The following is a 21,780-nucleotide window of genomic DNA, read 5'->3' as shown; positions in this document are numbered from 1 at the left end:
CCTCTCATATGGTAACTTCTCTGGAGTCTTCAGAGAAGGACCGAATCTGTATTGCCTCCCGCCTCTGGCAGCTGTACTGCTAGACGCCGGCAGAGCAGACGGAGCGGCTGCGGCTGTCTTCTTTCCTTGCTTACGAGGCGGAGGAGAAGGACTACGACGCGCCGGAGCAGCCGCAGCGGCGGCGGGTCTCTTCCGCCCTTGCTGACGAGGCGGAGAAGGAGGAGGCTGTCTGCTCTGGCGCGCCGGCGCTGGCGGAGAAGGAGGCGGAGTGCCGCCACGCGCCGGAGAAGGAGGCTGAGTGCCCTGATCACTCGCCGGAGGAGGAGGCGGAGGAGGAGGCGGAGTGCCCTTACTCGCCGGAGCCGTCCAGTTCGGAAGCTTGATGAGCTCCTTCCGCCATAGGCATGGAGTCTTCAGAGCTAAACCCAGCCGAGTCTCCCTTCACCGGTAGGGTGGTCAAGCTGGAGGTCCTCAAATCCCTCCGTTATTTCATCCACCATCACCCTAGCATATCCTTTTGGAATCTGCCGGCAGTGGTAGGTTGCGCCGGGTTCAGTAGGTAAAACAGAGCCAACAGCCGCCTTGACTTTCAAGTTCTGCCATTCCGCCATAAGGTGGCAATGTTGAGACTCCGTGATAGCATCAACGGGGTAGCTAGGAGTAGCCGCATGCTCCAGCTGAGGCAGCTCGGTGGAAACCACGCTGCTTCTACGCTGAGATGGCGGTGTAGCTTCGGGGGCAGTTTCGGCATCTATATTGCCGTCTCGTTCCTCTAGCACTTGAACCCTTTCGTGCAGACGCTGAATTTGGATCTGCTCCACTTTTTTCCTCCTCTCCTGGGTTTTGTAACCGCCCGCGTCCGGAAAATCAGCCTTCCACGGAACGGAGCCTGGCGTGCCTCGTGTCCGTCCAGGGTGCTCAGGATTCCCGAGGGCCATTGTGAGCTCGTCGTTCTCTCTGTCTGGAACGAACGTCCCTTGCTGCGCTGCATCGATATAGTGCTTAAGCTTCTTGACGGGTATTGCAAGTTGCTCGTCCGTCCAACGACACCTCCCTGATACAGGGTCCAAGGTTCCGCCAGCCCCGAAGAACCAAGTCCGGCAACGGTCTGGCCAGTTCATTGTCTCTGGTTCGATCCCTTTATCAAGCAGATCCCTCTCAGACTTGGCCCACTTAGGCCGGGCTTTGAGGTAGCCACCTGACCCCGTGCGATGGTGAAGCTTCTTCATAGCAGCATTCTTCTTGTTTGTCGCTGACATCTTCTTACTCTTTTCCGATGTCTTGTGGGCCACAAATGCGGACCAGTGATCTCTGATCTTCTCATACCGGCCGACGAATTCTGGTGTCTCTTCTTTGTCGACAAAAGTTTTCAGCTGATTCTTCCACCTCCTGAATAGGTCTGCCATCTTCTTAAGAGCATGAGACTTGATTAATTGCTCTATAACTGGCTTCTCCGGATCCTCCTCTGGCGGTAGGGTGAAATTTGCCTTCATCTCAGTCCAAAGATCATCTTTCTGCATATCATTGACATAAGACACCTCAGGGTCTTCCTTCTTAGGCTTATACCATTGGTGGATGCTGATCAGGATCTTGTCCCTAACTAGAACCCCGCACTGAGCAGCAAAAGCATCCTTTGTCCGGAGGGGTTCAATCGGTTGGCCGTCGCGCGCGATTGCTGTGATCTCAAACCTTTCATCCGAGCGCAACTTTCTCTTTGGGCCTCGTCTCTTTACCGCAGCAGCTTCCCCCCTTGCAGCATCATTGGGCACATCGTCTGGTTCCTCTTGATCTTCAGCAGCTTCCCCCGTTGCAGCATCACCGTATTCAGGGGGCACATAGTTGTCATCGTCCTCTTCTTCTTCGCCGTCTTCCATCATAACCCCCATTTCTCCGTGCCTCGTCCAAACATTATAGTGTGACATGAAACCCTTGTAAAGCAGGTGGGCGTGAAGGATTTTCCGGTAAGAGTAAGACTTCGTATTCCCACATATAGGGCATGGACAACACATAAAACCATTCTGCTTGTTTGCCTCAGCCACTTCGAGAAAATCATGCATGCCCTTCATGTACTCGGAGGTGTGTCTGTCACCGTACATCCATTGCCGGTTCATCTGCGTGCATTATATATAATTAAGTGCGTCAAAAACCATTACAGAACATCATGAATAGATAATTAAGTGACCAAATTAATAGAAGTTCATCATCACATTAGAACCAAAGTACATACATAGTTCTCATCTAACAACATATATATAGCTCTCCAGAGCATCTAATTAATTAAACCATACATTAAAACTATGTAAAACATTTCAATGCGAAAACAAATGCGATCATAATCGCAACCAAGGTAACAATTGATCCAACGGCATAATGATACCAAGCCTCGGTATGAATGGCATATTTTCTAATCTTTCTAATCTTCAAGCGCATTGCATCCATCTTGATCTTGTGATCATCGACGACATCCGCAACATGCAACTCCAATATCATCTTCTCCTCCTCAATTTTTTTATTTTTTCCTTCAAGTAATTGTTTTCTTCTTCAACTAAATTTAACCTCTCGACAATAGGGTCGGTTAGAATTTCCGGTTCAACCACCTCCTAGATAAATAAAATCTATGTCACGCTGGTCGGTATATTTGTCATAAACAATAAATGAATCAAATAGTTATAAAAAGATAATATATACCACATCCGAATCATAGACAGGACGAGGGCCGACGGGGGCGGATACCAAAACCATCGCACTATGTAATAAGAAGGAATAAAATAGTAAGAAAATTAGACAAGTATCTATCTAAAGTAAGAATTTTTTTCTTTCAAAAAGAAGATAAGAACAAGAGGCTCACCACGGTGGTGCCGGCGACGAGATCGGCGCGGGCGGTCGACGGCGGTGAAGACGGGAATGGGACGTGACGGGCCGCTAAACCTAGACAAATCTCAAGGAAAATGGAGTTTTGAGGTCGAGCTTCGAGAGGACAAAGCTTAACTAGTGTGGTTCGGGCATTTCATCGAACACCTCATGTGCATAGGAGGTGAGCTAGAGCACCACAAAGCCCTCCCCTCGCCGGCCAGAGAAAAACAGAGCACTGGAGTGCTCTGCTAGCGGGCGAGGGGTATATAGGCACCTCATTGGTCCCGGTTCATGGCATGAACCGGTACTAAATCCGGGCCTTCTGTCCCGGTTCATGCCAAGAACCGGGACAAATGGTTGTGGGCCAGGAGCGAGGACCATTAGTCCCGGTTCATGGCTCGAACCGGCACAAATGGTTCCATACGAACCGGGACGAATGCCCACGAGGCCCCGGCCGGCCCCCTGGGCTCACGAACCGGGACGAATGCCCTCATGGGTCCCGGTTCGTGACTGAACCGGGGCTAATGTGAAAACTGCCCTGTGACATATGCCCTGTTTTCTACTAGTGTACTGTGGTTGTGGAAGTAATGTATAGTCAACTCTGCTTCGAAAGAAGAAATCAAGTGCTGTGGGCAATTAGCATGCAGGTTTCGAAGACCGTAAACTTCAGATGCTTTGGCAACGAGCGAGCCCCTCGTTGATTCCCATTGAAAACCACCGCAACGTGGCAAAGTCTGGTTTACAGAAACAAGGCGAAATGAGAGGAGAGCAACGGCCTTTAGCCACATCTACTTGCTATCACGCCCAAGTTGGCAAGGATCACGGAGCACAGCCCAGGCTGAGGAGTGAGGACACCGCCGGTATGAGAAACTTTGTACTTTCTTTGTTCATTTTTATAAGACCTTGAAGACATTTAAAACAATGTGCAAAACAGTTCATTTTGAGTTGTCTGAAACGACTTATAAAAATGAACGAAGGGAGTACTAGTTTGCAATCATGCTAATCATCGGAGCACAGCCATGACTTCGTGCGTAAGCTTCCCTGACCACCTTCTCGATGTTGTAAATAATGTAGCACGAACGTTCGCACATATGGTAGTGGCGCGCGACGGCACCGGCGTTGTCTGATCTCGGGGAGATGTCGAGCCCTGCTTAGGTCATGATGATACCACGGTTGATGTGCCAGTATCTACCGCGATTGCGCCGTAGTGCTTCCCCTTATATTTATGACGTTTTTCTCAAGGTTTATTTGATTTCGTTCTTTTTGCGAAATCAAGGTTACTCCTACAACACAAACTGAAAATGGTTAAAACAAGCTGGTATTATTCTCTGAAACAAGCTGCTCTAATCTTCTAGATTGTCCAATGTAATGTCGCTCCTCTGCACAGCATCAATTTGGGATGCAAAATAATCTATCCAATCTCCAAATAGACACTCTGTGCAACCACAAGGTCTTGTAAGACCAAATGCACAAAGCACCACCTACCACACCAGTTTAGCTGGAGCACTTTCTGTACACAAAAAGTAACATTGACCATTCCCAATCATTTCTCTCTTAAAGCTCTTTCCAATCACCAACCACACACACACACAAAAAAAATATCTATCCTAAGAGCAAATCTAGCAGACCCCGCAAAAAAGCCCCGACCCGCAAAATAATCGCCAAAATGCGGGTCGGCGCGAAAAATCCCGCCCGAACAGACCCTGCAAACGCGGCCGACCCGTAAATTTTTTTTAGGGGCGCGGCAAAATCTCGACCCCAACCCATAATACGCGGGTTTCCGCCTCGCCCCTACGGTGCCTCGTATCGCAGTGAAGCGGTTGGCGGGATGGACATTTCAGCCCGCGCCCTTTCCCCACCTCCTTCCGCCGTCGCCAGACATTGGTTCCGCCCGTCCGCCGCCGGTGATTCCGGCCAAATCTGCGGGTGGAATCGCGCCATGGGGGCTTCCCCCACCCTCCAGCACCGATACGCTGCACCGCCCCCGGATTCGGCGAGAAGAACCTCCCCTCGTCGCTGTCGCCTCCCGGGATCACCCGCCCCACGAGCCGCTGGTTAGTGTTTGTTTGTGCTTTGTGCCGAGCGCTATGCATAGTTGATTGACGCGGCATGCGATTCTTGTTCATGTAGATGGAATTGAGCCCGCGCAAGAAGTTCTTGCTCTCCGATTCGTCCGATTCGGACGACTCGGATGTTGAGACGCTGCTTGCAAACTTTCGACAGCAGACGTTTGTGATGGCTCTTGCCGTGAAGGAGCACGAAGACGAGAACCGGGAGAGGCGGCGAGGATCGACCGTCGGGCGTCTTTGCATTCCTCGGAATCGCCATCTCGGGAACGAGATGTTGATGCAAGACTACTTCGCGAAGAATCCAAAATATCCACCGCACCTCTTCCGGAGAAGGTACCGAATGCGTCAATCCCTCTTTGTGAAAATTGTTCAAGCTTGCGAGGCAAATTGTCGGTATTTTACCCAAAGAAGAAATGCTGCGGGCTTAAAGGGATTTAGTCCATATCAAAAAATCTCGGCAGCTATGTGGGTGATTGCATATGGCGTTCCGGCTGACTATGCCGATGAATACCTTCGCATTGATGAAGATACCACAATTAAGTCAGTGCGTAGATTCGCCAAAGTGATCATCTGTGTCTTTGGTCCTGAATATATTCGGACACCCAACGAGGATGACACAAAGAAATTGATGGCATCTAATGAGAGGAGAGGTTGGCCTGGCATGCTAGATAGCATTGATTGTATGCATTGGACTTGGAAAAATTACCCGAAGGCATGACAGGGAATGTATTGTGGCATGTCTCGTGATGCAACAATTGTGCTAGAGGCCATAGCATCCGAGGATTTATGGATTTGGCATTGCTTCTTTGGTATGCCGGACACTCTCAATGATATCAATGTGTTGCAACGGTCTCATTTGTTTGCTAGGCTTGCTAGTGGTGATGCTCCTGCTTGCAACTACACTATCAATGGGCATGAATACACAAAAGGATACTATCTTGCATATGGTATATACCCTCCTTGGTGCACATTTGTCAAGAGCATCAAAGAACCCAAAACTAGAAAACAATGTAAATTCACAAGGGTGCAAGAGGCAGCCCAAAAAGACATTGAAAGAGCATTCGGGGTTTTGCAATCTAGGTTTGCCATTGTTTGTGGTCCTGCTCATTTTTGGGACAAGCGGACCTTGAAAAACATCATGACATGATGTGTTATCCTTCACAATATGATTCTTAAAGATGAGAGAGGCATGAACTTGGAGTTCTTCTACGACAATGTGGGTAGACGTGTCAAACCAGTTAGAGACCCTAACCGCATTAGAGCTTTCCTTCAAACATACAAGGAGATTTAAAATGCAAACACTCACTTTCAGCTTCAAGAGGATCTCATTAAGCACCATTGGCAAAGGGCTGGACAGTAACAAACTCATGTTTCTATTCATTTTTATTTGTATATTCTCGGGACAAGTTTTGTATTGCATTATTTAGTTTGCTTCGGTGATTTGAATAATTATTTGTAATGTGGATGATTGTTGTATTGTGTTGGTATTGATAATTTTTTAAATAATTATTTTGCAGTATGGATGTTTGTTTTATTTTTATGGTGTGGTATTGATATTTTCGGGCTGGCGGCAGCGGCGCAAGAGCAGACCCCGCAAAGCCGACCCGTGAAAAAGTATATTCCGCGAATATCCTTTTTTACGGGTCGGCTTTGCGTGGTCTGACTCTGCGGCCGTCCGCGCCGGCCCGCAAAACCATTTTTCCGCGAACTGCAAACGCGTTTTGCGAGCCGGCACGATGCGTGGTCTGCTAGAGATGCTCTAAGGGGGTACCTCACTGATCCGAACTGCAAATACAAATCCCTCATCGAGAAGTTGTACTGTTTTTCAATCATCCATTTCATCTTGTTTGTTACCCTCAATTAGTTTAACTGCATCTACCACCCCATCCAAAGCTACTACCCACTGTTCTGCATACAATCGAGTCCAAGGTATCGTATATACAAAACTAAGTTATCCCCATTACTCCCATTTCTCTCAACAAATATACATACCATCTCACTACCCATGATACCTCATGAAAGGCCCACCTCAACATGCATGGAAAAACCTTTCTATTATATGATGTCACTTACATTCAATAAAAAATAATTCAGCTGCACAATAATAAAAAAATCGATAATATGTAGTCTTAGGTTTATTCACATTTTTTTTTGCGAAGAAGGTTTATTCATATATTGTTGATTCAAATATTCAGGTTTTATAGAATCAAATCCATTGAAATATATTGCAACTGATTTCCGCAACAACGAGTGTGTATCATCTGTTTGTAAAAGCACATATGTGATAGCACATACTCTCTCTCGATGGGATTATAAACTGGACATGGGAATTTAGGTTATCGATTTAACTATGAATATATGATTAGAAAGTTCATTCGTCTATGAATCTAGAGATATAATTTTTATGGCACAAAACACATGTTTCGCTAGTCAAATCGAGGACCTAAAAACCCATGTACGACTCATATTCCAATTTGGAGAGAGTAGACAACCTTGTTTCGAGAAAAGAGAGTACCGTAGGCAAGTAGGTAGGCATGCATATTCATATTATTTGAAATTAAGTTAAGATGGTGTAGGTTGTTAGATAAAAAAATGAGTCAATTACACTGGTGGTGCTACAACTTGGCGCAAACGATCACTTTGGTGCTAGAAGTTGTGACATACAAATGGTGCAAAAATTTGTCTTTTTTGTATAGGTCAGAACTCAAGGTATTTTATCATGAATTTTTACACACATGTGGGTTACATCCTCACATACACGCATATTTTTTTTTCAGATTTTTTTGAACCATAAAAGTTTGAATTTGAACTTTTCGAAATTAAAGGCCTCCATGGAGCTCGGCCTCCAAAACGCCTCTCTCCAAACCACCACTCCTACCTTTTTCTAGGGCTACCCCTCCTACATTTCCGCCTGACTAACGTGGATAACAATACTATATCTTAGGCAGGTGGAGCTTATATGGGCTACAAATATTGCGGCCCATTTTGCACGAAGAATTTTTTAAAAGATACCTATGTGTAGTAAATACTTATGTTCAAATATCTATGTGTTATAAATATTATACAAACAAAGTATGATTAGTAAATAAAAATGTTAAAACATACAACAATGTATTATATAAAAATAATTAGTTAATACGGATATTTGTGTGTTATAAATTTCAATAGGACAACCATTTCAATAATTATATAAGTCACATGATGAATTATAAAAAAATATAATTATGAATAATACAAATATTTTATAAACATCAACAACTAAAAATATTATTCCAATTATACAAACATTAATTATACGCACATTTGTATAGTTCAATGTTTGTATAATTAAAAATATTCATATTCTAACATTTGAAATGTTGATTTGAATATTCAAGCATTTCTATTGTTTAAATTATTTAAATTAATATGGATAAGCACTTTTTAAAATCATCATGTTAGTTATATAGTTATTAAAATGTGTGCATTATCGAAATTTATAACACACAATTATCCGTATTAATTAAATGTTTTTATTACAATACACGGTTGTGTATACTTATATTTATAACACATAAATATTTGAATATAAATTTGATTACTTATGCTTTACAAATATCTTTCAAAAAGTTGTTTGTGCAAAATGGGCTGCAATATATCCAACCCATTTAAGCTCCACCTGTGTACTGATTAATACATATAGTATTGTTAGCTATCCCTATCATTGTCTAAAAAAAAGTTATCCCTATCATGCACTTGTGCAATATGTGGCATGCCGGACTCTTGGAGGCATAGCCTTTTGGAATGCACAACAGCCCGATGTGTGTGGTCACTGGTTGACAGGGAGCTGATTGAAGAGTTGATGAAAAACGATGAACATAACGCGAGGAGTTGGTTGTTTACTTTGCTTGACAAGCTCCCGCATGAGAAATTTACCAAGATGACAGCCACGATCTGGGCTATATGGTGGGCGCGGCATAAACTGATTCACGAGGGAATTGACCAAAGCCATCTGTCCACGTATATGTTAATTACTCATTTCATTACAGAACTATGGGAGGTTAATCCCACGAGTGGGAACCGCCTAGGTAATACGACGGGACCAACACCGAGAAGATGGATCCCAGCTGTCCAGGCCTCCAGGGTCATTCGAAGACCAATGTTGATGTTGCCGTCTTGCGTGGTGCTAGGACAGCGGCTGCGGTGTGCAGAGACAACTCGGCCACATACTTGGATTCTTCGGTATTCGTCATACGAGGCCTTACGGATCCAGCTAGCCTTGATACTATTGCATGCCGAGAGGGACTGTCTCTGGCTGAAGATCTTGGGCTCCAAAATCTGGTGACCACGTCGGATTGTGAAGCAGTTGTCAAGCATATCAAAGAAGGCTCGGGTGGGAACTATGGCGAAGTAGTTAAGGAGACCCAGGAGTGAAAATCTCTCTTTAATTCCTGTATTTTTAAGTTTGAATCTAGGAGCTCAAATTTCGAGCCACATAAACTAGCTATGCATGCTCTTATGTTTGGATCAAGTCCGTCACATTTGGTTGGGGCAACCACATGATCCTAATGTAATACGACATATCGATTGATTAATAAATCCTAGCAGTTTACCTAAAAAAACTTATGCCTATTAGGCAGTAGAAAATATATGGCGTAGTTGTTAGACCCCCTTCATTTGTAGCAGGTGGTTGCGGGTTTGAAACCTGGGCGCTCGACCATTTTGCTGTTATATTTTGACAGGCGGGGCCCGCTGCTCATCCAGTCGAAGAATGCCACGTCCACATTGTCTTTTTGTAAAAAATAATATTCCGAGGTTTATTTTTTTGAAAAAATCAGGCCACACGCCCCTTCTCCTTGGTCCAGTCGCTAACGGCGGGTTCCACACGCCTAGCTAGCACAGATTTCATATACAAACGAGATAAACACTGTATCTGCACGTCCGAGTCACGTTTTTACAGCACTTCAATGTACGCCACAACTTCTAGCATCAAAATGACTGTCTGCGCTAAGTTGTGGCACCACTAGTGCAATTGACTCATAAAAAATCCCAAAAAAGTTAGTCATGCATATAAATTTTTTCAGTAAAAGGCGTCCATGTATTGAAGTTTGTAAATTCAGATACTAGGACAGCAGCGATAATTTTTTTCAATTACTGGTCCTAATGCATCAGTGCACACTACTGTAGTCACACTTTCGCCACAGTTTTCTCGCATTAACAGATTATTAGGAAGGCGTTTACAAAAGCTGCTTTCGGTTTAAGAAAAGTGTATCAAGTTCCAGCACCTAAAGGCGTATCCCGATGAGATAAACACACCATTGGTCATTGAATTCTCACGAGATGAGCACATTGGTCATTCTTCTCTCAAAATGTGATGAATCGGTCACAACACTCAGTTTTATGAGCAAACTGGTCATTTTGCCGTTTCCAGCCGTAACAGGTGCTGAGGTGGCATGCTGACTTGGCGTTGGGCCCATGCACACAACACATGCGCATATCAGATGGCGGGATTTTTTGCAAGAAGGGCCCTGGGAAGATGTGGAGCATAGTTTGGACCCTTGTAGTATTTTTTGCTCCGCTGGTGCTTGTTCCAGAGTCCAGACAGGTACTCGACGCAAAGCTACCAAGCCATGGGCTCTCGTCCGCCGACCGCCGCCGCCCCATGACCGTTGCCGAGGCCGCTCACACTGAGATGCACCACGCCATGCCATGCCCCGACGCCACTACCACCACACAAGACAATCTGCAGTATTGCTACCATCGTCGTCGCGCGCAATGTGCGCCGTTGCTACTGCCCCCGACAAGCGATGGCGAGCCCATTGTGTCTTTCTCTCGGTGACCACTCCTGGTGTGGCATGGTGTTCCCTCAATTGGGGTGGAGGTTCCTTCATCCGCTAGCCTGCTGCACTGCGCTCCCCCGTGCACTCCGTGGCCACCTATTACGCCCGAGTGAGCCACCTAGAGAAAAAGGACATAGAATTGATGGAGCTTGGACGTAGTAGCCTCGATCCGCAACCGCTATGTATTTGTCTGAACTTGTGTCGCTTCCGCTGTACGTAGTTCTTACTGTTCGTGAGTCCGTACTATGCCCAGATTCAGGATATGCATTATCTCACACGTACGTCTCCCCTTCTCGATTGTGGCCAAGCCAGTCCCCATACCCATCTCCGGCATGCTAGCACTTGCTTCATCTCCGGCATGCTAGCACTCGCGTCGTTACCAACACTATGGACCAGCACATGCGCGTCCTCCCTCATGACATCTCATCGGAATAACCAAAACATCACCGCCTAGGCAGCTACACTCACGCTCGCGGAGTCCACGACGCTCGTGGTCGGCATCCAGTGTGCACCGTCTCCTACGTCCTTTGTCGCACGCACAGACAATAACCTCGCCGTCTTATCCAAGGCTTCGCAGAGATTCCCTATAAATTTCTGCCATAGGAATCGAACCCCGAGTCCCTGTAGCACCTGCGCCGCACTCTTCTTCTCCCCCTCGGGCGGAAGATTGTCGCGTATTAATCCATCCTTGGAGACCCCAGCTTCTTATTCTCAGCTTGGTAGCCCCCATGGGAATCGTCTGTAGCTTATGACGACATCCCGTCCATGTCACGCATCCTCGAGAAGGCCTCACCACGCAACCTTGCTCTGCCGCCGCCTCTGGCAGCCATGGCCTCACCTCCAAGATTCACTGTCATCTCCTTCCGCTCACGCATGATCTAACCCGCATGCGCCCTTCGGTGTTGGTGCACCTCTTCTCTCTCTCTTCTGTCCTCTCTAGCCCGCATGCGCCCTAGTGCCACTGGAGCTCACTATCGGCGTGCCTGTGGCCAACCCGCACACTCGCACCACCCCAGGCCGGTGCAACCTCACTCCCGCATAGCCCCTACGCCAATCTCACCTCCCGTAGCTCCTGTCGCGCTTGTAACTGGCGTTTAAGTTGCTCATGCATGGCCCATAAGAGGCTGACAGGTGGCCCCAATTTAGTGTGAAACTGGTGTAGCCATGACAAGTTCTTAGTTAATATTTTCAGGGTCTTTCTTGCAAAGTATCCCAACCTCTAATATGTGCAGGTGCCGTAGTTGTGGGCCCAACGTCGAGTCAGCATGCCACCTCAGCACCCGTTATGGCCGTAAACGGTAGAGTGACCAATTTGCTCATCAAAATAAATGTTGTGACCGGTTCATCACATTTTAAGAAAAGAGTGACCAATGTGCTTATGTCGTGAGAGTTCAATGAGCGTTTATCTCAAGTCGAATGGAGAGGCGTGTTCTCCGGGAGATAGGTCTCCCTCCTCCCTGTAGCCGCGGGGCCCGCGTGTCATCGTAACGACGGTCTCGGAGGCACTATCCGCAAACAAAGTCCAAACCATTCGCCTCCGCACCGCCGGCTGCACACTCGCCGAGCAGCCGCTCACCGATCGAGAGCATGCAGCCGCCGTGCCTGGGCGCGTGCGGGGGCAGCCCCGCCGTCCTGGGCCCCGGCGCCCACCGCCACCGCCCCTCCACCTCTACTAGGGCTACCGTCCGGTGCGCTGCTCGTGGCGGGAAGGCGTCGTCGAGGGGGAAGGAGAACGTCTGGAGCGTAGACAACGAACGCGCCGCCGAGCAGAAGGCTCGGTCCCAGAAGAACCACCGCGGGCGCAGGCGCCCGGGCGGCCGCAGCAGGGCGCCCCCGCCGCCGGGGAGGAGGAAGGAGAATGACGCGGGCACGAGAGTTCTGGTCTCCGGAGCCATGCTGGTGGAGGTCGAGACCGTGCTCCAGACCCAGGTACACCGACACTACCAGTATCTAACTGTAGCTAACTGGACTATTTGTGCCATGGACAGGCGTGTGTAGTTTGGCCTGCAAATCCATTTTGGGGGTCATCCTGACGGATTCTTCAATTTCGTCCTGCAAAATCTTCCCAATTGATTCAGTTATGCGGTTTGATAGGGATTATGAGTTCAATTTATCCATTTAACCAACGCCTGCTGCAGAGCTGGACCAAGTAGTCTGTAGTCCACTGTGCAGTGTGCACTTCGCAAAGCTGGACCAAGTAGTCTGTAGTCCACTGCTTCAGATAGAGGGAAACTATGGAGAATGAGTTGTGGCGAAGCAAACTTGCAATCAAATACTAGCATTTACCAGGCCAGTAAATCCTATCCAGTTGCTGTAATTTCTGATATATTGAGTATTGTCTTCTTTTATCTTATTAGGAATCTGTTTTAAGGCCTTCCTGGGATACATTTGCGAGTAGCTTAAGTGGCGTATGGAAGGGTGTCGGAGCTGTGTTCTCGCCAATCACAGCAGAGATGGAACCTGTTGGACTAGGAAGCAAACAGGAGTATCTTTATGATTGCTACACCCTTTCTCTCATTGAGAAGTCGTATGATAGTGGTCATGGAACTGAGATCCGAAGGAAGACAAATTGGGTGCAACTCAATCCTCATGGGGAAGCTGAGAAGCAGAGTGCCAGCGATGATGAATGGAATCATGGTAGCTCAAGTGGGACTGTTGATTTACCTGCACATGAATATTTTGATCTTAAAAGGAGCGATGTACTTGATGAAGATGTTATGATTGAAGAACCGGGGATTGTATTTTTCGAGGTGAGATTCTTTTCCCTTCACCCCTTTTTTTCTGCCCTTTTCAAATACTTCCAATGCTTTTTGAAACATCTTTTGCCATTCAGCTCTTGAAAGTTGCAATAGTTTTTTTTTGAGATTTGAAAGTTGCAATAGATGATTGACCTTAGTTACACTGTATAGTTTATTTAGCCATAACTAACTGAACCAAAAATATGATTGCATTCCTCTCTACTGTTGTACTAATTTAGAAGTTATAACTTATAACTACGGCCTATTTCCTGATGCTGAACATAGAACGCTTAGATGATATTTTAGAAAAGGCAGTCAGTTGTGATGTTAAACCTTGAACCTCTCAGCAAGTTTTCTTCGGTAGCAGCACCTTATTAAGGTGCTCATAGTGCCTGCTCACTTTTCAGACTCTGGGGAAATCATGAACCATGGGGATCTTTTTTGGATAGTTTGCATAGCTTAAGCTCTGTCCTTTTCTAAAGATGAGTTTAACTTAACAGCTAGTTTGTATTCAAGCAAACTTTCGTAGTTCAAACGAGCCACGCAAGAAAAACTGAAACAGATCCTAGGAGCTTCCAGACAATTTGTAGAGTTATCTCCTTAGGGGATCTTTTTTGGATAGTTCCTCCCCATATAAGTTAAATATATTGCTGACATTAAGTATATCCATTACTGTTCAATCACATTTGTTCGCTGTGAGACTGGGCTATCATCTCCCCTAATTTAATTCAGTAATGTTACACATTTTCTGCTTTGTGAATTTGAATTATCAACTTATTCCTTTGGCCACTGCATTTTTCGTTTTCAGGATGGATCATACTCTAGAGGTCCACTTGATATAGAAATCGGCGAATATGATGAATCTAAATACTTCCTTTCACCAACGTATCAGTTTGAGCAAGTATGTTTACTATACTGAACTTTACTTATCTGCCCAAAAACTGAATTTCTGTTCAGTGCAATACTGCAATGTTGACTGTGAATTAGTCTTTTGCCCGATGCTTTCCTTCGAGATCTGTTTTTGGCTTTTTACAAGAGGAACGAAACTAGACTCCTGTGATAACTATTGCATAGACATGTGAATTGCTCTTATGAATCATACAGACGCTTAAATAGCAAAATCAACAGTGATGCTGGTATACATGCTTCTGATGATGTGCTAGGGACTCCTCCTCTTTCTTTGTTTTGTAACAACAATCTGTGTCAGCTAGTATTATGGAATCATTTTGCAGAGGTAGCTACTAATCAACTAATTTGTGTTCAAGAATATGATTATCATGTTGGCCTTTTGCTGGAGAGGCTGCTCCAACTGTTATGGGAATGAATTATTGATGATCATGTATATATGTATATGTATATGTATAAATATAATACTCTATATTTCATGTGTAGATGCCTTTAACTTTCCTTTCGACACTTTGTGTTGTCTCTGGGTTTGGATTTGCCAATTCATAACTGACAATGGCATCGAGCTTTGTTTTAGAGTCTGGTCAAAGGATGCCACAAAAGACTGCGTATTGTGCATACCATTGAATTTAATGAAGGAGGAGCGAATATACAAACTGTAAGGGTTGCTGTGTATGAAGAAAAATGGGCTAGCCCAGCAAATATCCATGTTGAAGAGTATGATTCCTGTTATCCACTACTACAAGTTTATCTGCTTTTCTGCTCATGACATATATCTTTATTGCTATTCAGCAATCATGACTCAGGAGGAAACTGTACAGTTTGAACAATGATGAATTGATTTACTAATAGTGTCAGACTGGTGCCACCAATCTAGACAGGGCACAGAACATCATAGCACAGACTGTAGTTTGTTTGCAACGAATTAAAACAAGGTTAACTGAAAACTTGGTTTACTGCTGCTTGATTTCATCCTTCGATGATGCTTTCTACTTTCACAGCATTGAAGACATTCTCATCTACAGCTTGTGCATGCTTGTTCCTCATGATTTGAATTGTCTTATATATCGGCCTCCTTATAGTTTGGCAACATAACTTTCATGCCTCAGCAGATATTCTTTCACGCACAAGAACCATCAGCCTTTGTAGATTAATGAACTAATTATGCTTGCTCTTCCTGAATAGCATGTTTGTTTTGCAGTAATACCCCTGTTGACGTCAGTCCTTTCTCTCAAAGAAAGCGGACGAAACCATCAGAACTGACAGGCCCCTGGAAAGTATATGAAGTCAGTGCAACACCAATTTTCAGTGAGAAAGTGAAAGAAATAGAGGGTGGAGCTGCCTTTGTATACCTGTGCATGGAGACCATGAAGAAGAGAAGCTTGCCAGAGAGCTCTGTTTTCTTTGGGGAGGAGGAGATGCTCGATATGCAAGACGTGACTATACTTTGGTTGCCTGGAGGCGTCACCGCCTATGTTGACGTAGATAAAGACGGTATACTCTGCATCGGAGTTAGTTGGTACTCGGAGGAAGGGATTAATCTGGTGATGGAGCGAGACTATGGAACTGACGGGAAGCTCAGGGAGGTTCGGATGAAAACTGAAATCAAGCGCAGGTGGAATCAACCAGTCCCACCGTAGTTCAAAGAATCCGTTACATTTTCCCTTTAAGCTTTCTGTTTGTATTGACATCTGTTTCTTGATAGTAACAGAGGTAGTAGTACTTAGGAGCAATAATGTCTATGGATGTGTGAGTTCAAATATAAAATAGTGCTCCAGTTGATGTACATCATAGATCGGTTGTAAAACCTTTTGCCTCTGTTGAATGCGCAGGCTTCGGTTTCATCAGCAAGAAATTGGGCTGAAAAAGAGCCCAGGAAGGAGACCTAGGCATTTGCTTGCCATGTGCATGGCCATATTTTATGCATAGAACAGCTCAATTTAGAATGGTTAATTTAGGCCACTTGCTCCACATTGTACTTTATCTAGATCTTGGCTTCTTGGGGGACAAGATTTATGACCATGGTCAGTGTCTGTGAGTTAAAAATAGCCTGAACTACTGTGATTGACAGATAAAGGTATAACCGGATACAAAAATGTTAGCTATCAGGCTCCATCATGTGCAAGGTGTACTGAAAGGTACCCCTCTGATCACATCTTTTTTTCTTTTGTTTCTTCCAGATCGTCAATAGTGTTGTTTTTTACATGTTGTGGATATAATGTTTACTTAGCTTGATCATTGGAGAACAGGGGTGTGGACCTGGACCATGGTCATGACTCATGGAGCAGATGTAGGAAGTCGAGCTTTGGAAGATGCAACCAAGGTACTCAAACCTTGAGAAAGACGATGAAGAACATTGCTACTTTCCGTAAAAAAATTGAAACCGTTGATTTTTTTTTTAATTTAGAAAAAGAGGATGACCCCCGGCCTCTGCATCTAGGCGATGCATACGGCCACTTTATTAATTATTCTCACAAGACCTTACAAAGCCATACAACAGTAAGACTAAAGCCACCGTCTAAGCAACAACTGTCGCTACACTATCCAATTGATGAAGGGGCGCAGATAGTCTGGCCTAATACCAAACAGACATCACAGCCAAACCTAAACATCTAAGACCTGAGGTCCATGCATATGGTTCTGGTGATTAAAGATTGATGCTAGAAAGGTGGACTATAACAAAGGAGGTCGCACCATTTGCATTGCTTTCTTTAGCCGAATATCGTTAATGGGGAATCTAGTGCTTGCAGCAAAGAACACATGCTAAAAAGGACACGGCACGGTCGAAGTACTCCATGAACAGGCTGTTTGGTAGCACTCCATTCTAACTATGCAATCACGCTTTATGTTTGGAGTACAAGCTAAATAGATGTTCAAAGTTTACACAGTAGGTGGGAATTATCGTGTTGATGCGCGCTCTACCCCATTCTAAACTGGCTATGCTCGCTGCCTAAAGCAAGCTTTAAGCGCAAGGTAAGCGTTCTCGACCACGGGATGATCGATGGCCACCTTTTAATTTCTTGCCGTTACCTTTGCAAGTAGCTTTAGCTTTTCTCCCGTTACTTTTGCTAAGTAGTAGCTTGTTTTTTGAGGATAATTTTAGATAGCTAGCTTTTGGTTTCCCTCTGAAGACATGGCGCTCCAGCTGTTCAAAATAAAATAAAATCAGCAAGCTCGACTCAAAATAGATAAATAAACGAGCAAGCTAATGTGGTTTCAATTTTCTGCAGACATACGGCCAATGCGCGGAGCGAAAATGTAGCAGAATTAGGGGCGTTTTGTGATCTTAGCGCTCTGTTTTCTTCTTCCTGTGGTTATGTGGGTTGTTTGTAAAAAAGACACGAGGAGATTAATTTTGGTAACGGGAATCATGGGCTAATTGCAGGAGGTTAACGGGTGGTCAGATCTGGCTAAAAACGGAAAGCAACAGGACACGAGCGCAACTATCCATCCATCCCCAGCGGACAAGGCGAGGCAGGGGCAGGCCGCCACCCCCGTCGGCATCCGCCCAGCCATCCAGAAGCGCCAAAGCTGCCAACCCAAGCCAACGCCAACGCGACGCGACGGGAGATAAGAGAAGGAGAGAAGAGCCCGCCGCGGCGCCGAGCCCTCGTGTCGTCGTGCAGCCCCGCCCCCACCCGGCCACGCCCCCCACTTTCCCCCCCCCCCCCCCCCCCCCGTGATCCGCCCGTGGGATCTCCCGCCCGCCCGCCAGGATCAAGCCGCGGCCCAGGATAGCCATGGGGATCCCTCGCTGATCGCGGCGCGTAGGCAGGCGGGCACCGTCGGAGGAGGAGGAGGGAGGAGGGAGGGGGCAGCGCCCGCGCGCCGCATGGAGCAGAATGGTGGCTCCTTCCTCGCCGTGCGCCGGCTCTCCGGCCACCACCACCCATCGCCGGGTACGTGGGTCACGTGGGTGCGTGCGTGCGTGAGTCCGCTCGCCTCGGATCCCCCCTTGCTTGTTCAGAGGCTGACGAACGCCCATGGGCTTCTATTTTTTTTTCTCCCCTTCTCCAGCGGACGTCGTGTCGGGGTCGACGGCGTGGATCGGGAGGGGATTCTCCTGCGTCTGCGTGCAGAGGAGGGACAGCGACGCGCGCATTTCCTTCGATCTGACCCCCATTCAGGTGAACGGTGCTCGCTATTTGTTGATGTAGCAACCACGCGATTGCTTTTCAAACATGAATGCAAAGGATAACTGGAATCACAGCGGGTGCAACTGTCGTGTTTCATTGTATTTGTGCTTAGATTACGACAGAATATATACAATGGTCCAACAAATATTGCTCTCTTGAATTGGCATGTCATGTCGCAGTCTTTAGGACTTTGAACTTAGAAGCTACCATTGAAAAAAAAAATACTTAGAAGCTTCCTATATGACAGTAATGTATTTTGTATTGCAGGAAGAGTGCCTACAAAGATTACAGAACCGGATTGAGGTGCCTTATGATAGTCAAAATGGAGAGCATCAGGTATGATCCGTGGAAATGTGTTTGATTGTCGGTTGTAGTGTGCAATTTCTGTATTTCAGACACCCCATATTGCTCTATTGTAAGATGAACACAGGGTATTCCTGTTAAAATCTCGTGACGAGCTTTGTTCTCTGATTATAAGGCTGGCCAGTGTTGTCTGACATCGTATAGTGTGGTACCTAACAAAATGGATGTGCTCTCTCATGTTTGCTTTAATAGAGCAGAGTAATATGATGTTCCCAGGGTATCAGGATTTACTGGACGTGTGTAACTCAGTAAATCAGTTTAGTTAGACTACTGTGCCCCTAGATTGTTCTCTGTTACTATTAATAGTTTATATCGATCTAGCAAACCTGAATGTACATTTCGATGCTACATTTGATAACCCATTCATCACACCTTTTGTTCATTAGGAAGCACTCAAAGCCCTCTGGCATGCTTCTTTTCCTGGGACTGAACTTCTAGGACTAGTATCAGATCAATGGAAGGAGATGGGATGGCAAGGGAAAGATCCATCCACAGATTTCAGGTATTGTTTCGTTCCTTCATTCCAACACATGCCCTTCATGAAATAATCTCTTAGTTAAATTTTGGATCTGGAATCATATATTGTGCTGGAATTACAGGGGTGGTGGCTTTATCTCTTTGGAGAATTTACTTTACTTCGCTAAGAACTATCCAGTGAGTACAAATGCCTTTACTTAAATACTGGTGCAGATTCATCGCTGTTTCTCGCCAATTGCTAGGTTTCAATGATTTTCTTTTAGCTAGAGCAGGGAAGAATCTAAGGACTCATGTCATCTACAGTTATACAAATCTATTCAGCTAGCAATGGAACCCTGCCTCCTTTGAAAATTGAACAGCTAATGATCCTTTGCTAATAACTGCAATGTATAATATTTATTATCAAACTATTAAGATAGGTAACGTTTATATTTTTATATGTTTGGCCTTTCATTCATCTCGCACTTTCTGTGCAGAAATCCTTCGAGGAGCTCCTTTGTAAGCAAAATGGTGACAGAGCATTATGGGAATATCCATTTGCTGTAGCTGGAGTAAATATTACATTTATGCTCATTCAGATGCTTGATCTTCAAGCAGGTTTGTTCGTTAAACTTTTCTGTGCTTCTTGATTAGTTGATGGATTTACTTCTATGAAACCTTTCCCTCGGGCAAATTTTCTAAACTGTGAAACTGGTTTTGCTTTTGCAAATATCAACAATGGCACAGTGACTAATACTGATTTCTTCTGCAGCTAAGCCAAGGTCTTTGATTGGAGCAGTGTTCCTAAATTTACTTATAGGTACAGTCTACTATAACATTTGTGCAGTATTGAAATCTTACATGGCTACTATATGGACCTTTTGTCTCAGAATAATCGTACAGTACAGTAGTTTTATGCGGTAATCTACATCAGTTGTAGGTAATTCATGACTGTGATTAAAGGTTCAGTGCTTGTTAACAAGGCAATATCCTTACAGCTGATCTTGTGGGCTCAGTTGAATGGTCTAACTTTGACTGTTCTCCATGCTTCAATGCACAGCGATTATAAGGGCAGTTGAAGACTTGGCCATAAATAAAATAAATTTAATTCCATAGCATGGAAATTAATATCCTTATTATTGGATGACATCATAGGTGTAATAAATAACGCACCATCTTATTACGGGCGGCCTGTTCCTAGTGTAACTGTAAGTGTACCCCTAGCTACTAATAACATCTAACCATTGTTCTTTTCTGCAGAAAACGATCGAGCTTTTGATATTCTTTACTGCATAACCTTTAAGCTGATGGATCGGAAATGGCTTGAAATGCACGCCACATATATGGATTTCAATGTATGCCTTTCTTCAGTATGCATTCTCCTTGTCACATTCTTCGTACAGAGTCCCTTCTTTTCTGACCAAATTGGTATACTCTCACTGCAGACTGTTATTAAATCCACACGCCGCCAGCTTGAGAGAGAGCTATTACTTGAAGATATTCAGCAAATTGAGGACATGCCGTCATACAGTTTTCTCGCCCGTTAGCAACTGAAGTCTTGCCTAACATCGCCACGTGTAGTAAAGTTCTTGACACATGCTTCTAAAGAGTGGAATGTAGGAATCAGGGACTCGTGCTTGTGTGGTTTTTGCTACCGTGCTTAGGTACTCTGATATCCTGAGCGCATGTTTGGGTCTTCTTGGATCTGACCTCTAGAGTAACTGGCTACCTGAACAGCAGTTGGGCCATGCTAGTGCCGGTAGGATGTACTTTCGGAAACAATTTGTCCTGGCGCGGAGTCTTCGTGCTAGGAAATACGTAGTAAGTTCTGAAACTCCTCAGTACTCAAGACAGCTTTGTAGCCAAGTTCATAAATGATATTGGTGCACTCTTGTTTTGCACTAAACACACACGTTTTGTGTGATTTATCCATGGATTGTACTGACATTGTCGAGTTGGTTCAGCCAAATAAGAGAGGTCGGCTAGACCACTTCAAAAATAAGAGAGGTTGGGTAGACCAAACTTGACGTGTTTAGGAGGAATTATGGTAAGGTCTGTGTGCATACACAAGGAAGACGAAGCAGTCATGATCCAGTAAAGGTAGCCGCCACTTTTTGAATGCAGACTTTGCAGATAATTTTTAAGTCCAGTGGAAGCGTGAAGCTTGTCATTCAATATTTCAGAGCCTCTCTCTCTCTCTCTCTCTCTCTCTCTCTCTCTCTCTCTCTCTCTTCTTTTGGAAAAGGATCCAGATCTGTTCTAAAAGTTCTCCGAAGTATAAAACACCTCAAGCAACAAACATAATAAAAATTATATTGAGGCACATAGATCACCGAACGGTCACTACTGCTACTAGAATGAGCCGCTTGGAGCCGGCTTGATTTTATCGTTGACAGTCAACAAGCCTTCATGCACGTGCGTGAAGTGCCCCTAAGGACTA

The 21,780-nt window shown here is 45.2% G+C and overlaps 2 protein-coding genes across 2 annotated transcripts; both read left to right on the top strand.

The window, feature by feature from the left end:
- The first annotated feature begins 12,176 nt into the window (after positions 1–12,176).
- LOC109740358 (uncharacterized) lies at positions 12,177–16,240 on the top strand. Its single transcript, XM_020299410.4, has 5 exons — positions 12,177–12,670; positions 13,099–13,491; positions 14,288–14,380; positions 14,963–15,102; positions 15,587–16,240. Exons 1-5 carry the CDS (start codon positions 12,329–12,331, stop codon positions 16,023–16,025), a joined length of 1,407 nt encoding a protein of 468 aa, XP_020154999.1. The 5' UTR covers positions 12,177–12,328; the 3' UTR covers positions 16,026–16,240.
- A 1,621-nt stretch (positions 16,241–17,861) lies between these two features.
- On the top strand, positions 17,862–21,265 carry LOC109740367 (uncharacterized). The gene is made up of 9 exons (XM_020299421.4): positions 17,862–18,284; positions 18,403–18,512; positions 18,789–18,857; positions 19,271–19,386; positions 19,484–19,538; positions 19,838–19,958; positions 20,113–20,160; positions 20,601–20,695; positions 20,786–21,265. The coding sequence occupies exons 1-9, from the start codon at positions 18,218–18,220 to the stop codon at positions 20,885–20,887; spliced, it is 783 nt and encodes a 260-aa protein (XP_020155010.1). The 5' UTR covers positions 17,862–18,217; the 3' UTR covers positions 20,888–21,265.
- Positions 21,266–21,780: the final 515 nt, after the last annotated feature.

Source organism: Aegilops tauschii, chromosome 2, assembly GCF_002575655.3.
Source record: "Aegilops tauschii subsp. strangulata cultivar AL8/78 chromosome 2, Aet v6.0, whole genome shotgun sequence".
NCBI lineage: Eukaryota > Viridiplantae > Streptophyta > Magnoliopsida > Poales > Poaceae > Aegilops > Aegilops tauschii.
This window is presented reverse-complemented; position numbering and strand designations above follow the sequence as displayed.